The 18,057-nt window shown below is 37.9% G+C and overlaps 1 protein-coding gene across 2 annotated transcripts in view; it reads left to right on the top strand.

Moving 5' to 3' along the window:
- The window catches only part of pcdh15b (protocadherin-related 15b), a 225,185-nt gene that overhangs the window by 109,477 nt on the left and 97,651 nt on the right, over nucleotides 1–18,057 (top strand). For both annotated transcript variants that reach the window (XR_014201008.1, XM_082151481.1), the window contains exons 15-19: nucleotides 759–952; nucleotides 4,164–4,296; nucleotides 5,177–5,256; nucleotides 9,905–9,998; nucleotides 17,082–17,210. Coding sequence is in view for 1 of the 2 variants with exons in the window: in XM_082151481.1 (XP_082007607.1) it covers nucleotides 759–952; nucleotides 4,164–4,296; nucleotides 5,177–5,256; nucleotides 9,905–9,998; nucleotides 17,082–17,210 (630 nt within the window). In the remaining variant the exon portion in view is untranslated. The remainder of the gene's footprint in view (nucleotides 1–758; nucleotides 953–4,163; nucleotides 4,297–5,176; nucleotides 5,257–9,904; nucleotides 9,999–17,081; nucleotides 17,211–18,057) is intronic.

Raw genomic sequence — 18,057 nt, 5'->3', positions numbered from 1 at the left:
ATATTAAATACATACTTAAATACAATTTATATATCATAAAATATTAGTTTTTGCATCGCACCTTGCATTGTAATTGTAATTTTTCTTTATCTACAAACTTATTTTCTAAATGCATTTTATTTTATTTTAAATTGCTTAGAATCTGCATAAAAGTGTGAAAATAATGCAATATATTCAGTTAAATAGTATGGACATGGTTAAAATATGTCTAGCTGTTAAGCAAGCAATATTCAATATCCATATTCTACCCATATGTATAAATAATAAATACTTAAATACAAGTTATATCATTATATACATATATACATATATATATATATATATATAAACAATTTTTGTTGCATTTTAGAATAGAATTTAAATGCGAAATATGATTAATGGTCATAAAAAATGTTTGAATGAATGTATGTATGTATGTATGTATGTATGTGTATGTATGTATGTATGTATGAATAAATGAATAAATTAATGAATGAACGAACGAACGAACGAACGAATCACTAAGTAGTGAACTTCAGCAAAAAAAACTAAAAAAAAACTGTGCCATTATTCACAAACCACCAACAATCAGTGTTGCCAGGTGCTGAATGTGCTGAAATATTAAATCTGAATATTTTATTGAATCTGGCAAACATGACCCGGTTCTGGACATGTACTTGACAGGTTTCATGATTCAAAAGCTTGGACAGTGATGAACGTGAATAAGCACCTTTGCAGGTCCTTTCTGAAGTAACGGCACCAATTCATTTTTTTTTTAGCTGACAGCAGTGGATGCTGATGAGGGTCCCAACGGGTTGGTGAGCTACAAAATCTTGGCGGGGGATCAGGGACACTTCACCATCAATGACTGTACAGGAGCGATCACCGTGCCGCCCAGTGTCAATCTGACCGTGGGCCGCTCCTACGCCCTCACCGTTAGGGCCTCCGACAACGGCCCTGTGTCCCAGAGGAGGTAAATCAACTGAAAACCCAATGAGGGTTGAAAAGGAGTGTCCCTCTCACTCTCTAATAGACGACTCAACCTCCAATGCCCAGTTTTAGATCAATACAATGCCACATGGTGACAAATTTTGCTTCGGAAATATCTCTGAGAACACGATATTGGCCCCTGCTCTTGTCCATCTGACACTTGGAAGAGCGGAAATTAAGGGCTTTTCACTCTAATTGCCGCTACCTCCCCTCTTGTCCAATTCATACCAGCCGCTGCCCTCTGTAATTCTTGCTGACCGTTGAATCAATACAGTGGAATGAAGCAGAAATAGAACGAGTGCAAGCGAAGTTCAGGAAATGCATTGTTTCACTTTGCTGTTCGGGAACTAGTTTAAGAGCCTCTAATATACACAACAAATCAACAGATCCTAAACTTGGAAGTTCTTCTCCACAGAGTTATACTGGTAACACTTTTATTTCGATAGTCCACTTTAGACATTCTACTAACTATAAGTAACTTTGCAACTACATGCCAACTAACTGTCATTAAAGTGTTAGTAGACTGTATGCTTAATATCTGCTAACACTTTATTTTGATGGTCCCCCAACAGATATTCTACTGGCTATAAGTAACTAGGCAACTACAAGTCAACTTATTCTACTAATCCGAACCCTAACACCTAACCATAACCTAACAGTCTATTGACAGTCTACTTCAGTCTACTAATACTCTAATGAGAGTTAGTTGACATGTAGTTGCAAATGTACTTATAGTTAGTAGAATGTCTAATGTGGACTATCGAAATAAAGTGGAACCATTATACTTGGTTAGAACTGTGTTCCCACTTAAAGGGGCAAGTCTCTGAGTTTTTGCAGAACTATGCCCCCTCTGGCGGCAAGCGAAACTGCAGCCAGAAGTGTGCACGCTCACGGACAAAAGTTTTCTTTTTTTTTATCTTACGTGGAGTTTGCGTTGGTGTTTGAAATGAACTACAAGCCGGTCTCTTAGAATCCATCTTCTACGGAGAATAGCGGCGAATACACAAACCTGCCAGACAGCCAGGTGAGCGTGCCGTGAACGCGCATGACGTCACGCCCAGTCTAAAATTCCGGCCCGAATCCCTCTTATTTATTTTACTTTACAGGATTATAGAGACAATCTCAGTGATCAGAGAAGTGCTCATTCAGCCCATCAGGCAATTGTTTAAGCATGTATGGGTTAGAAAACGGGTATTTTTAACACGAAAAAGTTGCTTAATGCACCTTTAATGAGGTACACTTTATCGAGGCCTAAAATTAAGATTTATGTATTTGAATTGACAACACTTTATTTTGATGGTCCCTTTTGAACATTCTGTTGACTTTGGCTTTGCAGCTACAGTACATGTCAACTAACTCTCATTAGAGTGTTAGTAGAGTGTCTGCTTCATATCTGCTAACACTTTATTTTGATGGTCCTCGTATACAGACATTCTACCAACTATAAGTAACTTTGACTCTACATGTCAACTTATTCTAACCATAACCCTACCAGTCTACTAATACTCTACTAACACTTCAATGAGAGCTAGTAGACATGTAGGTGCAACGTTACTTATAGTCAACAGAATGTGTTAAAGGAACCATCAAAATAAAGTGAAACCAAATGTTCCTTTCCTTTGGATTACACCGTTGTAGCATAAACAAGTTAGCAAACTGGGAACACTTTGCAATAAGGTTCTATTTGTTACCAATAGTTAATATGAAAGCATTTAATAATCTAACTTAATGTTAATTTTAACATTTACTAAAAGATAATTACAATTTAAAAGTTGTATCTGTTAAAATGATTTTAATGGACCTGAGCTAACAGAAACTAACAATGAACAGTTGTTAACAAATACCCATTTATGTATGACTGACAAATGTACATCACATTACTTTTTTTATGTGAATACTTATGTAAAAACTGTGTAATCTTAACAGACGGACAAGTCAAAAACATGAAACATTTTTGTATAGAGAGTTAAAGGCAGCAGGTGTGCTATTAGATGTGTTGGGCAGATGGCGGTTGAGCTTGTGAGAACCAGAGAGTTATTTTCATCTCTTATCTTCCCATTTTAAAATTTTATGAGACCGCTGGCATCAAATCCACCATATTGGAAAGTTTCCAAATAGAATTATCCCCAATCCAATTTGCTTCAACCACAGCTCCACACACGTTTGATGAGTGCCTTGATACAATGTGTCATAAAATAATGACAATACATGGTTGGGTTTTCACTAAACATCCAGAAATCCACCTAAGCAATTGGACTGCTATTGTTAGCTAGACTTAAAAGTGTTCAGATCTGGGAGGAAGCTTGGTGATATCTTTTGTCAAAAGACAGAAAATCCATATCAGAGCCCATACAGGAAATGCTGCATTTGCTCAATCGAAAGCATCTGATTACATCTCTTCATTACTGCAGAAAGTATGTTTGAATAGTCTTTCAGTTCGTAAAACTGAAACCAAGAGAAAACAATGTTTACAATAATGTATTACAATGGAAGTCAAGGGAGAACAGTTTGTCAAAAACATTTCTGTGATGCAATCATAAAGATTAGAAAACTCTTATACAAATAAATGTATATGTAACAGATAGTAAGAGTGGGTAAACCTCACTCCCCTGACCTCAAGAGGCGCACTGTCAACTGATACTGCGGTCTTTGGCATCCTTGTTAGTGCTCCCTCCTCACATGTCCGAAACACCAGTTCAAATCCCACTCAGAACAATGCTAGTACTGGAGGGGTAACATTGGTGCCGTGACCCGGATGGGAGTGAGGTTTAGGGGAGTGACTGTAACGGAGTCTTCAAGTGGCGCATTAGTGACTGACTGACTGACTGACTGACTGACTGACTATTTATTTATACTTTCATCCCTTGTAGGTAAATGTGTTACCTTATAGTTGGGCCAATAGAAGGTATCTTAGAAGGCAGCATAATTATAGAATCTCTATTTGTTTTGCAACAGTAGTGTCTGTGGTGCCTTACAATGGTGCCTATTTTATTAGATCACTATATTTTGGAACAAAGCCATAGTATTTCCAGGAAATTATATGTTGAAACTCCATTCCTGATTGTTTTGTGGCTGGTCAGGCATAGTTGGTAACTGGAGGGGAAGCATAAGCTATCATGTCATACCTCTGAGTGAGTCACTTAATACGGCTGTCTAATAAAGGAATATAAACTCTATTCCTTTTGATTCTTCAGAAGTTCCATCACTACAGTGTATATCGAAGTGCTGCCCCCCAACAACCAGAGCCCTCCCCGTTTCCCTCAGCTCATATACAGCCTGGAGATCAATGAGGCCATGAGGACTGGAGCCACACTGCTCAACATACAGGTGACTTCCCCATCAGCATCTGGTGATTAAAGGAAAAAAAAAAAAACACATTATTATTACAACCTTTTGACAGATAGTGTATACATTTACACTATCTGTCAAAAGGTTGTAATACGTTTTTTTATTTTATTTATTTTTGTCTCTTCTGCTCACCAAGGCTGCATTAAATGGATTAAAAATAGTAATATTGTGAAATATTATTACAATTTAAACTGTTTTATATTTGAATATATTTTAAAATGTTGAAATAAATTTTTTTGTGATGCATTTTTAGTTCATGATTCTTTGATAAATAGAAAGTTCAAAATAACAGCATTTATTTCAAATATAAATCCTTTGTAACATTATGAATGTCTTTACTGACACGTATTGTGTCCTTGCAGAAAAATATTTATTTTCTTATTTTCTTATATTTATTTATTTATTTAAAAAACTTTGATATTGCTAATAAATGTTTCTTGAGCTGCAGATCATCATATTAGAATCTTTTTTCAAGGATCATGTGACACTAAAGACTGGAGCAATGATGCTGAAATTCCAGCTTTGCCATCACAGGAATAAATTACATTTTAAATTATAATAAAATGGAAAACAGTTATTATTATTATTTTTATTTTATTTTTTTTATCAAATAATTGCAGCTTTTGTGAGCGTACTTTTAAAATTATTCCAAACTATTTATATAAATATATCCACATACATTTTCACCTAAACATTGATGTGTGTATATATATATATATATATATATATATATATATGTGCCCAAATGCAGTATATATTTAATATTTTGCTGTCAGAGGTTTCGTGATGACGAAGTATGGAGGTTGAGTCTTTCTGAGCGTAATTGAATTAACACAAAATCGCTTTCTGTCATTTGCAGGCAACCGACCGTGAAAGAGATCCCATTACATATACCATCCCGAGAGGAGATCCAAACAACGTCTTTGAAGTCTCCCAAACGTAAGCTGGCTTTAAAGGCCGGAAAAAGGCTGCTCTGCCAAAATCTATCGTTTCTGGCTTTGAATAAGCAAAACATTATGTCTCAATCATGATACTGGCACTGACTTTAATTTGCTTTGCACTCACACAGAAAAATACAGAGAAACAAAAGTGTATTCTCCTTGAAATATTTGTGTCTTGGTTAGCCACGTCCTAGTATGCACTGGATTCAGATTACATTCTGACACAAACATGATGCATAATTAATAAGAACTGATCAAAATATGAAATCCTCCATTTCAAATAGCAGTTTAAGACATTTCAGGTTTTGGTTGCAGCGAAGGACCGATAGTCCTTAAATGTTTTTAGGGCAAATCCTCAGATGCATTTTATTTGATTTAGCACTCAGTAAAACGAGTAAACAACATTAAGGGGCTGTTTACACCTGGCCACTTCATGCGTTTTCTCAGATCGGATAGCTATCCGATCGTGAAAAGACCAGGTGTAAATGCCCTCCGAAACGCATTCGAGACGGATTTGAATCCGATCGCTCAAACCACTTCAGGAGGTGGTCTGGGCCGGATTCCTGACGAAACTGGACAAGTGTAAATGCATCTGGTTGTTGAAACCACATATGTAAATTGTACTCCTCCCAAAAATGCTAAAAAAATAAACGTGTGAGAGTGTGTTATAGGCTATATGTAATGTTATAGCCAGATATGACGACGCTACTGGAACACGCGTCACCGCAGATGAGAAGCTGAGCATCTCATTGCCAACGTGCAAACTATCGCAAATCAAAGTAAAGTAAGTCGCAGACGCTTAACACACAATCATCATCATTAAAAGTAAATTCTTAAGAAACGAAATGATCTTACCAGGGCTGTTGCCGCTCTCTTTTATTGCGGTCTTTGAAATTTTAGCTGATGATCAATAAAATGCAGCTCATATCTGTTGCTTTCGTGACGTGCATTCCATTAAATCTGCATATAGCGCGGGAATTGAAGATCGGATTTAAATCCGTCTCGCAAAAACACATTTATGTGACCAGGTGTAAATGGAATCGTTTTGATAAATCAGATAGCTATCCGATCTGAGAAAACGCATGAAGTGGCCAGGTGTAAACAGCCCCTAAGTGATGATAGTGGCTGATATCTCACACTCTCTTTCTTTGGTAATGCATTTAGTAAAGCATGTTAAAGTCCGTAGTGTGGAGGGTACCAAAGGGTAGTTAAATCATAGCCAGGAGCAAAGTTTCTGATCCTGTTCTCCAGTTATTTAAGCAAGATCTGTTTCACAACCATACACTTCTAATGAACTGTTACTGTTCTTTCAATAAGCAGCAGATGAAGAACAGAACTAATGTGGCTTTATTTCTTGATCTACCTGTGCTTATCTCTCACGGTTACAGCCCCTTCCCTTCCTCTCCTCCTTCCCACAATGCCTTCTGCTCCCCGCGGAGTTTACGTTAGAGCTGTCTGTTAGAGGGGATTGTGTAACTGTGGAGCCTAGAAAAGTCTGGCTGGAGGGTGAATATGATAATATAAAGTGTATGTTTAAAAAGCACAGTCATTGGGGTTGAAAGTGTGGGGTTAACCTTTCACAAAGTAAGTGAAATGAAAATTTAAAAGTGAAATTATTCAGGAAAGTTCAAAATGACTGTGATAGATTTTCAAGCGGAAGGGATGTAAGCGTTTTAAATGGGTTTTAAATATTCTCAATTTAGCTTAGGCTCACCTACTTTATTTTGGAAACCAGATATGTCTGATAACTTACATAAAGCACGATAGATTAGATCTTCAAGCTTTGTGTCTTGGGGGTTAAGACACTTAATAGCATGTTGTTTCATGGGGGCCGTCTTTGTAACTTAAAAGGATCATATCACACTTAAAACATAAAAAAAAAAAAAAATCTAATCATTTTATTTTCTTCCCTGATGTCCACTTCTAAAATTATTATTGTTTTTGGCGCATTTTTTTTATTGTCATTTTATTACATACTCTTTAATGAACTCTTTCTCTACCATTGATGAGATTTTGTGTAATTTAAGAAACAACACTTCCCCGCCATTGACATGTTTTTTCAGCAATCCGTGTTTTTAAATTAAGGGAACGAAATAGTAAATCGTGCGCACAATTAAGTTTATCGAGGGAATGAATTTGTAAATTGCGCGCACAATTTAGCCTACTATTTTTTTTTTCCCCTGCATGTCATGTGCGGGGCTCCGTACAAATTTGATCACCAAAGCATATAATCAAAACCGCATTACATTGCAGCATTCATACAACAATCTGGACTGAAATGTTACATTCAAACTGTTACAAGATTACTGAAATGATCATAGACATTGTTAAAAATGAAACCGTTGGGATTCCTCAGAAGGATATGCAGAGCTGTAGGTGCTACACACAGCCAGGAAAAGCAGTTTAGCAGATTTTTCTGCATAGTGTAAGGGGTGTTCGGCATGTCATATTTATTTTGCTTCAATGTGACAAGTTTCTGTCATTATTGATGTGTGACTGTGGGGAATCTTGCATTTATGTGCATTTATTCAAATGTATTCTGCCTAACGTAAGAGAGTTGGAAAAGTAACTTTAAAACAAATCTCTGTTTTAACTTTAGTTTCGATTGAGGAGGAAGTTTTGAGTTCTAAAAGTTACTTATATTTTCATATTACAGCAAACAAAAACAAAAAAAGGGTAAGAAGAAAATTAGATTCAGGGCCTCTTTAGTCTATGGCGACATCATGACAAATCACAACACATTCCAAGTCTTGTGACAATATATAAATATCATACGGTTCACTTTTAGGTATTCATAAAACCCCAGCTATAAATGCATTTCCATATCCAGCTCGTCTGGTTTGGTCTATCTTTGCAGCTGCAGTCTATAATAACAGTATAACCTCTGTGTTCTCTGGTTATCATTCCAATTGATGCTGTTCAGCAGGGCATCGTCTGCATGTCTATAAGCATACGTGCACCATGCATGCATGCTTTTTTCGGTGTGCAGACTTTGCTTTGCAGTGAATGTGTTATAAATATACATGAGGTCCTCTGGAGACTTGGAGAATGCATGACTGTCTGCAGTTGTGTGGGTTCCTCTGTGGGTTTGGGGACAGTTTGTGTCAAGACAGAATGATTGACTGTTTGAAAACATGAAAGGGAAAATTCACAAAATAATTTTCTTTTACACATGGTATTTCAGCAATGCATCTCATTCATTAAACATTCGCAATCTTATTAAGATGGCATTAAATGTTCTGAAATATTTGCAAAATTTTTCTGCACAAATTAGGCCTGTAATATTTTATTTTAGGTGCGTGTGTGTGTGTGTACTCTTTATATCAAACAAGGCAGCAGTTATTTATCAAATGATTAAAAAAATAATAATCTTGATGCTTTAATCTTGAATAACAAAGTCGATTGCATAAAAGTGTGATGAAATAAGTACCAGGTCTTATTTTTTATAACTCTATAGATATAAAAAAAAACAAAAATACAAAAAATGCTCTTTACTATATAACTTTTGTAACTTTATTAAGGATTTATATGCATTTAATTTATACAGTGAAGAATAAATAAACCTACCTATAAGCACTGTTTATTTCAAATGTATCTTTGTTCTGTTATATTTATGTAATTCTCTTGGCCAGCTGAATGTTAAATGGATCAGATTCATGTTCATTAAAAATTATTTGATGATATCCAGCTGGTATAACTTAATACATGCAAGTTTTTTTTTTTTACTTTCCTAAATGAAAACATGAAGACAAAACACAGTCTATTTTAATGACAAAATTTCAGATAAGAGAGCAAGTGACAAATATCTGTACCAGATTCAGACAATACTTGTTTGTCAAAATCGGTATCGGCACAAAAAAATCATATCAATGAATCCCTAATGTCTATGCATATTTTTATATTGCATAGACCCACAACATTACCCCCCCCCCCCCCCCCCCCCCCAAAAAAAAACTTGAAATTGCAATAAAAATAAAATCAATAAAACGCAATTAAAAAGTATGTTCACTTCCCAAACATTTAATTTAATTCAATGCACTAATAACATCTATTAGTGCCATAAATGTCATAACGCCTACCATAAAGTGTGTATTTATTGATTTATTGATTTATTTGGTTTGTATTGGTATTCGTAGAATAATCAAAGTAACCCGGCCACCAAACAATCCCCCAACTTTCACAATCCACAGTTTTGTTGTATGGCTCACTCCCTGCTATACGAGTTCTCAATTAAACATGCATTGCCATGTGAACAAAGGTAAATGTGTGGACAAGCGCACTGCGTACTAGAACTCATTTGAATGGGGCACAATGTTTCACTCATGGCTGCTGTCGACTGACAATTAATTCAGTCCTAATCGTCCCCAGGCACACGTAAAATATCCTCAGCCTTTCACAGTGGCATGAGTCTTGCAAGGAATGAACATATTTGCTGGCCATGTCATTCAGCAGCACATAATTCCATCCAGCCTATATTTGATGAACTAATTTCCGCTGAAAATGATTCACTTTGTCTGGATTTTGGCTGTGGCCTGTTCTGCGTATGACATTTTCCAGTTTTGTTTTCCTAGCACATGGTGTGAATTTTAACACTTTTAACCTTGTTCCACTTGTCCTCAGGATTACAACACAATCTTTGCTTTCAGGTCTGGGCTATTGTTGCTGGCGAAGACGTTGGACAGAGAGATCGTGGATCACTACACGCTTACTGTCACAGCCTCCGATGGAAAACCAGACGGGGTAAGACTGAAGTCTGTCAATCAATCACATGAAACGCTGCGGTAGAGTGTAGATGCAGTTCAAAAGATCGCAATCGAAACGTCTGCTTAAACGGACATCACACATAGATGCAGTACAACATGTCAAGCAGAGTCTAGCAGAATCAATCATGTTGAAGCAAAGAAGTGCAGACACAAGAGTTCGAAACGATCATAAAGATATGCTGGGAATATTGTACAGTCATCTTTAGTACCACAAATCTGTACATAATTACAGGCTGCATGAATGGTTTTTACACAGTTGTATATAAATTAGGGAGGCACCGATATATTGGCCAATTCATTTTTGTTCTATAAATATACTGTCCTAAAAATGTTCATTTTAAAAATACAGAAACAAAAACATTTTATAAAAGGTAAATATTCTGAAACATTGAATCAGATCCTATAAATCCCATAATAATTGTATAAAGTTTTACAGTAGTAACAAATAAATATGATATTTTATTATTTGATATGATTAATATTATAATTTTGATTCAAAATATGATGGTTTCATTATAATCATGGTGATAAATAAGGTGGACACCTAATTTGATAAATGATATTTACCATCTGAATCTAACCATGTCATGTCAACAAATGGAAAAGTCAGCCAGCTATTTATTATCATCTTGATTATTGTGCCTTTCGCCCCGACAGCAGGGGCGCTTTTACCCCAATTACCATACTTTTATATATTCTTCTGTTGTTGAAAATCAGTGACAACAAGACCTTTGTCTCAAAATATAGACATTAAATTTATCGATTCTCATTTGCTACATAAATCTATAACATTTTAAAAAACATTAAATTAAATTAAAATCAGCGTAGAATCAACTTTGCGCTGCTGCCCGCGATCGCGTCACGGATCAGACAAATTTCCATGCGCATCATCAAAAGCAAATTTTTGTGCCATCTAGTGGTTTAAAAGAGAATAGTCAAATGCGCCTTTTACCCTGGTGCACCTTTAACCCCATTGTACCCTTTATGTGATGAAACAAAGTGTATTTTTACAGAAACAACAATGATATTAAAGGTTTTATTCAAATGAAAACTGAAAACAAAAATAGTTTAATAATTAATTAATCAAATTTGTTTAATAATCCATGCTTAAATAAAAACATGTTTGTACAGACATTTAAATTGCACATAAGACTGTTTTTTATATAACTTTTCAATAATCTAATTATTTTCCTACTTGCAGTTGAAATATAAACATTTAAACGGTGGCCGTAATAACTTGTTTTCATGACAGATTTATTCAAACACACATCAAAGAATGAAGAATGGTTAGTGATGTTTTGTTCACACATCAACAGAAAACAGCATTAGATTAAAAGATCGATCTTGGGATTTAAGAACCCATATCAGTATTGATTCAAATCGAGAAATCGATATTGTTCACCCAGCCCTAGCGTCCACACAGCTGACATGTTTACCTGTTGTAGCACAAAATAGACAGTCAAAATGTGCCATTGAAGAAGCGTCAATTAAAAGTTATTGTTTTGGTCAATAATTTTGGCCCACCACAACCATTTAGTCCGAAACCGAAAATTGCAGTTTCAGTCGATAATTTTCAGTTGCCAAAATTTCGGTGCAACTACTATATATTCGCAATGGTGGACATTTAAATATGTGCCATTAAGTTTATAAGAAATAGGAAGAGAAGCCTTCCATTGTTTCATTTATTCAGTCAATCAGTCACTCAATCAATTAAACTGATTGATGTTTGTTTATTCATTCATTTAATGCAAAAGTTTTTGATTTGTTTGTTTTTATGCCTATATAAATGCAATTATGAAAATAGAAAAACATTTTGAATCACAATCAAAGTAAAGAGAAGTCTAAGGCCCCGATCACACCTAAAGCGTTTTTCAGGTTCGAAAACGCGAGGCACACAGCACTGCCCGGATCACACAGAATGAGCAGTGCGCTGCGTTTTTTATGTTGCTAGGCAACCACCGAAACAGCTGTCCTGTCAGTCAAGTAAATGTCAAATCAGCCTTTTATTAACTTTATTTACTTTCTGTTAACATTGTGGTAGTTACGGTTCGTGAAGTCGTTAAGCTCCTGGTAACCAGCGAGAGCACCACAAGTTTATCCTCCATCATCGCACTCTCCGGGTGTTCAAAGAAACTGTAGCTTTCATCACTACAACGGAAGGCCCGCCTCTCCATTCATTCGATTGGACAGTGGAAAAAAAACATTGATTCCTAACATTGGGCCTAACATTGATTCATTTATGCAACAAATCAGTCAATAATGTGAGTCAATCAAACAAATGATTCCGCCACTCACTGATTTCTGTTTGTTCGTTCATTTGTTCATTTGCTCGTTTGTTTGTTCTTTTGTAAAAGTATTTGATTTCCTTTAATGGGGTAAGTTTCCTAGCAGTCGCTAGTGACTCTCCTTTGCACTCCACTCTCACAAAGGGCTCAAAGAGATTGATCTAAATAGAGGAAAATGAGGTGCATCTTACAATGGAGTGATTATGCCGTAATGATGGAGATAAAATGAGCCGAACGGGCTTTTTAATTATGAAGCACCTTCTTTCACTCCAATCTCTCACTGAGCCTATCTTATTGGATGAACCAACAGAGAAAATCTCACTTAGTATTCATCAATAAAAGAAATGCCTGGATTTACAACCCGCTTCAAGGACATGTGATGTGTTCACCTCCAAACTCAAGGATAATCACTTGCCTTCCTCAGGAAGAAAGTGCATAAAGATCCGGGCTTAAGCACAATGGTGTCCATAAATATCCAAACTGTCAAGGTGTTTTTCAGATGGTGGAATTATGTTACACCAGAGTCACATGTCTTTGCCTTCACCGTCACGTCAGCGTAGCCTTTACAAACAAATTAATGCGATTCCAATACTTTAATAACCCCTAGAATAACTCAAAGCACATCTTAATTGGCAGAATTCTCCGAGCCTTGACGGCTCCTCTTTCCTGACCTGTTGAGAAAGACGTCTATGCGTGCTTAGCTCATGAAAGTAAGATGAGAAAACAGTGCAGCAGGTTTCATTCCCATCTTCCCATTTACCCACGAGTGTCCCTCCGTGACCTTTCTGCTGGGTGAAGTTGAGACATAAGGCTGGGGGAGCAGGTGCGGTTTGGAAGGTTTTTAAAATTCAGTGACCTTTGCTAAACCACCTGGTCATTAGCCAATTCAATAAATAGTCCCTTTTTTCTGAAGAGGAGAGTTGGGGAAATGGGTCCCTTTCTAAGGGCCCTTGGCGACACTCAGCGTTTGACCTCTGTGCCTGCTGAGGGCCTACAGGGAGTAGGAGAGATTCGAGCCAGACAGATTCACAGAAACAAAGTCCATAAGAGAGACTTTTTCATCCCCAAACTGTGGTTAGAGGAACAGACACAGCCAGACGTCTGTCTTGTGTTCACAGACATTTGACTATTGGCATAAAGTCTTTCTTGTTTTCTTTGCATGGATGGGTAAAATTCAGAATTTTGAAAAAAAATTGTCTGTCCGTCCGTCCATCCATCCATAATCTATCTGTCTGTCTGTCCGTCTGTCTCTGTCCGTCCGTCTCTGTCCATCCATCCATCCATCCATAATCTATCTGTCTGTCTGTCCGTCTGTCTCTGTCCGTCCGTCCGTCCGTCCATCCATCCATAATCGATCTGTATGTCTGTCTATCCGTCTGTCTCTGTCCGTCCGTCTCTGTCCGTCCGTCTGTCTCCGTAAATACACTTTTAATGCAACAGGTTTTAAATTCCGTCCGTCTGTCCGTCCGTCCGTCATTAAAAACTTGTTGCTTTAAAAGTGTATTTAAAGTCCGTCCGTCCGTCCGTCCAGCTATTGTCTGTCTGTCTATCTATCTATCCGTCCATCCGTCTGTCCAGCTATTGTCTGTCTGTCTATCTATCCGTCCGTCCGTCCGTCCAGCTATTGTCTGTCTGTCTATCTATCCATCCGTCCAGCTATTGTCTGTCTGTCTATCCGTCCGTCCAGCTATTGTCTGTCTGTCTGTCTATCCGTCCGTCCAGCTATTGTCTGTCTGTGTATCTATCCATCCGTCCAGCTATTGTCTGTCTGTCTATCCGTCTGTCCAGCTATTGTCTGTCTGTCTATCCGTCCGTCCAGCTATTGTCTGTCTGTCTATCCGTCCGTCCAGCTATTGTCTGTCTGTGTATCTATCCGTCTGTCCGTCCGTCCAGCTATTGTCTGTCTGTGTATCTATCCGTCCGTCCGTCCGTCCGTCCGTCCGTCCAGCTATTGTCTGTCTTCTATCTATCCGTCCGTCCAGCTATTGTCTGTCTGTCTATCTATCTATCCGTCCGTCCGTCCAGCTATTGTCTGTCTGTCTATCTATCCGTCCGTCCAGCTATTGTCTGTCTGTCTATCTATCCATCCGTCCGTCCAGCTATTGTCTGTCTTCTATCTATCCGTCCGTCCAGCTATTGTCTGTCTTTGTATCTATCCGTCCGTCCGTCCGTCCGTCCGTCCAGCTATTGTCTGTCTTCTATCTATCCGTCCGTCCAGCTATTGTCTGTCTGTCTATCTATCCGTCCGTCCAGCTATTGTCTGTCTGTCTATCTATCCGTCCGTCCAGCTATTGTCTGTCTGTCTATCTATCCGTCCGTCCGTCCGTCCGTCCGTCCGTCCGTCCAGCTATTGTCTGTCTGTCTATCTATCCGTCTGTCCGTCCAGCTATTGTCTGTCTGTCTATCTATCCGTCTGTCCGTCCAGCTATTGTCTGTCTGTCTATCTATCCGTCTGTCCGTCCAGCTATTGTCTGTCTGTCTATCTATCCGTCCGTCCGTCCGTCCAGCTATTGTCTGTCTGTCTATCTATCCGTCCGTCCGTCCGTCCGTCCGTCCGTCCGTCCGTCCGTCCGTCCAGCTATTGTCTGTCTGTCTATCTATCCGTCCGTCCGTCCGTCCGTCCGTCCGTCCGTCCGTCCAGCTATTGTCTGTCTGTCTATCTATCCGTCCATCCGTCCGTTCAGCTATTGTCTGTCTGTCTATCTATCCGTCCGTCCGTCCGTCCGTCCGTCCGTCCAGCTATTGTCTGTCTATCTATCTATCCATCCGTCTGTCCGTCCAGCTATATTCTGTCCGTCCATTCGTTCGTTCCAAGCTTGTATCCTTGCCGTTCCTAATCACAAGATGTGAACCTGTGTTTGTTGACAAATGAAAGCACATTGTGTGCATTTTGCCTCAACTCCAGATCAGTTTACCTTATGTTACCTCCACAGCGTAGTGCAAACTCAGCAGGCTTTATTGCCGGCACATGAAAGATGTACAGGGCCAATCTGCCAAATACTCCGGCATTTAAACCTTTAACATATAAGTCCAAGCAGCAGGGGAGAAAGAAAAAAAAATCAAATCTGCTAATTAATGGAATATTGGTTTCCTCGCTCGCCCTTCTGGGATTTCTCTCTAATGTTTCATGTTTCAGGGAAAGTAACAAAATTGACTCTGACTTGACATAAATGGATGCAGAATGATCCGAGAAGAGACTAAACAACGTTGTCATGGGAAAACTTCCTTACTTCATGGTTTTCAGTCTGCTAGGTTTTGGACTGTTTTCCTTCTAACTGTTTGAATGATGTATTTCTAGTGATGGAGTATGTCAGGCTGCTTGTATACTGTATACTGTGTCCCCAAATAGTATAGCCATTTAAGACACTATTACGAATCTGTTTTTGCATTATATATCAACACATCAAACCAACAGTCATTCAATTTAAGAGAAAAATATCAGAAATACACTTTTAAAGCAACAAGTGTTTAATGATACTGATCATTACGATACACTGCTGATCTGTTTGTCTGACTCGCTTGTTCATTCATTCGTTTGTTTGTTTGTGAAACCTGCTCTAAAAGGCATGGCTGGCTCACTTGCTAATTTATTTATTTTAGTTTGTTTATTCATTTAATCATTTGTTGGTTCACACAACAAATGTTTTGCAGTAGTATTTGTTTTGTTTGATTTATTATGTAATTTTCATTTGTGTAGTCTGATAAGAGCATCTAGAAGACTTGGTAGGAGGAAAAGCAATAATTTGAATGAAATGTTCTCAGGCACAACTTTCACCCTGTAGACTATGCAGTTCTAATTTGAATTGACTGCTACTTCCAACCTAGCCAACTGAAGAGGCACTACATTACCTGACCTCCAAAATAACAAAAAAGAACACAATAACATTTGTACTCAGAAAATAACCACACACAAATAATACGATTTATAGTCTACTGCAAATAACTTGTGTAAAGTAAAGTCAAAGCCATCAATTTATGCATTTATTTATTTAACGTTTTGCTTCTTTTTGACTGAGAAATAAGAAAACACATGGCAAACTTTGCTTTCATAACCACTAGGACAACTTGCAGCTGGTTATAAATGCCAACATGAGTTACTGGACCATTGGACCATTTATTTCTGTCAATATCATAATTTATGGGGTTTTATTTCTCCCCAAAATCAAAATAAAGAAGCAAGTAATTATCTATAGAATAAATGAGAAATGAAAAAATTAGACCGTTTTTGCATATTTTGGATTATGGCATTATGCAAGTTTAATAAGTAACAGTAGATAAATGTTAATTATATGTTTGCTGTGCATGCATGAATGTTTCAGTGTTATGTTTCCATTACTCATCTTTCAAAATAAGACACTTTGCGAAGTATCGGAAATGTAGACAGTTAATTGTTGTTACTGAGTAGACGGAATTCTCCCTGCCAGCTTGTTAATTTGGTTGCATCCATCAATTTGTTGAGGCGATCTATACTCTGAAACACTAATCTGCTCAACAGCTGTGGATATTTTTCATTAGACCCCATTCATAGCTTGATGATGAATGCAAATATGTTAGCAATTTTGTAAGTTCTTTGCAAATTAATCAGGGGAAATGGATAATTGTGTATGAAAGCCAACACTGTATGTTACCAGACAGTAACAAAATCACTCAAAGGCACACAAGGTTTGAATTTCAGATTTATTGATGTCATTAGATTACTGACTGAAACTGTGGAAGTTTTTTATTTAGGGGCGTCCATGTAACGATTTAAGTAACCTGAAGGCTCTTGTTTTCAGACCTCGACTGCTACGGTGAATATAGTGGTGACTGATGTCAATGATAATGACCCTGAGTTCGATCCTCTGCTGCCCCGTAATCTCACAGTTCAAGAGGAAGAGGCAAATGCTTTTGTGGGTCAAGTAAAGGTAAGGTCGCAACCACATTCAAAATTCTTTATACTTGTTCTCCTCTCTGTTTGATCTCCAGACTATTTGCTCTGCAGCAGTTTTCTGCCCACTGGAGTCAACACAGATGGAAATCGTGAATCTCTACAAGTTTACTCTTCAGAGTTTTAACTTTCTGATTTCTTATATCTTATAGTTGATTTAAAGGAGTATCTTGCGTTACAGAACTGTTATTACCAGACTGAATAAGTAAGTTGAACTTGTTGAAGGGATGGTTCAGAGTAAAATCAACCTAGGGTCCTTTGCACCTTTTTTCCCTTGGTCGAACATTATTAAAGTCAGCCGAATGGCTTAGTGCAGGCGCTAATGCTAGATACTTCACATTTGCGTTACTGACTTAAAGTCTCAAATCATGTGCTTGCTCTGTCATAGTTATGTGCACAGAGCATGAATGTTCTTTTGTCCAGTTCTATGTGAGTATTCCAGTCCCTTCCGCGGTCTCATATGAGCGGTGTTAATCAGTGCCTGCTGGGGTTTGGGCCTGACGCCAGCAGCTGGAGTGTCTTCCTCTGCCCTCTTGAGCCCTCATCTCACTCTTTCCCCATCGCCCAGCTGGCAAACACCCGCAGCCTATCCGCCAAAGTCCCTGCCCGCTCCACTGTTTATGATTTTCCAATTAAAGAAATGTAATTTAAATAATTTGTTACCTTCGGGGACATCCTGTAATGAGCAGCTTTGTTGGGCTCTGTTAAGCTGCGAGACTTGTAATTAGTGGTCTAGATTAATAGAGCCGCACTTTGTCATCAAAATAATCACAGGCTAATGCCGGCAGACTGTTTATTAGCAGAGCGTTCCTTAAACATGTCTA

This window comes from Leuciscus leuciscus, assembly GCF_965113295.1.
Source record: "Leuciscus leuciscus genome assembly, chromosome: 21".
In the NCBI taxonomy this organism is placed as follows: domain Eukaryota; kingdom Metazoa; phylum Chordata; class Actinopteri; order Cypriniformes; family Leuciscidae; genus Leuciscus; species Leuciscus leuciscus.
Note: the sequence above shows the minus strand (reverse complement) of the source record. Positions and strands in the feature narration are given on the sequence as shown.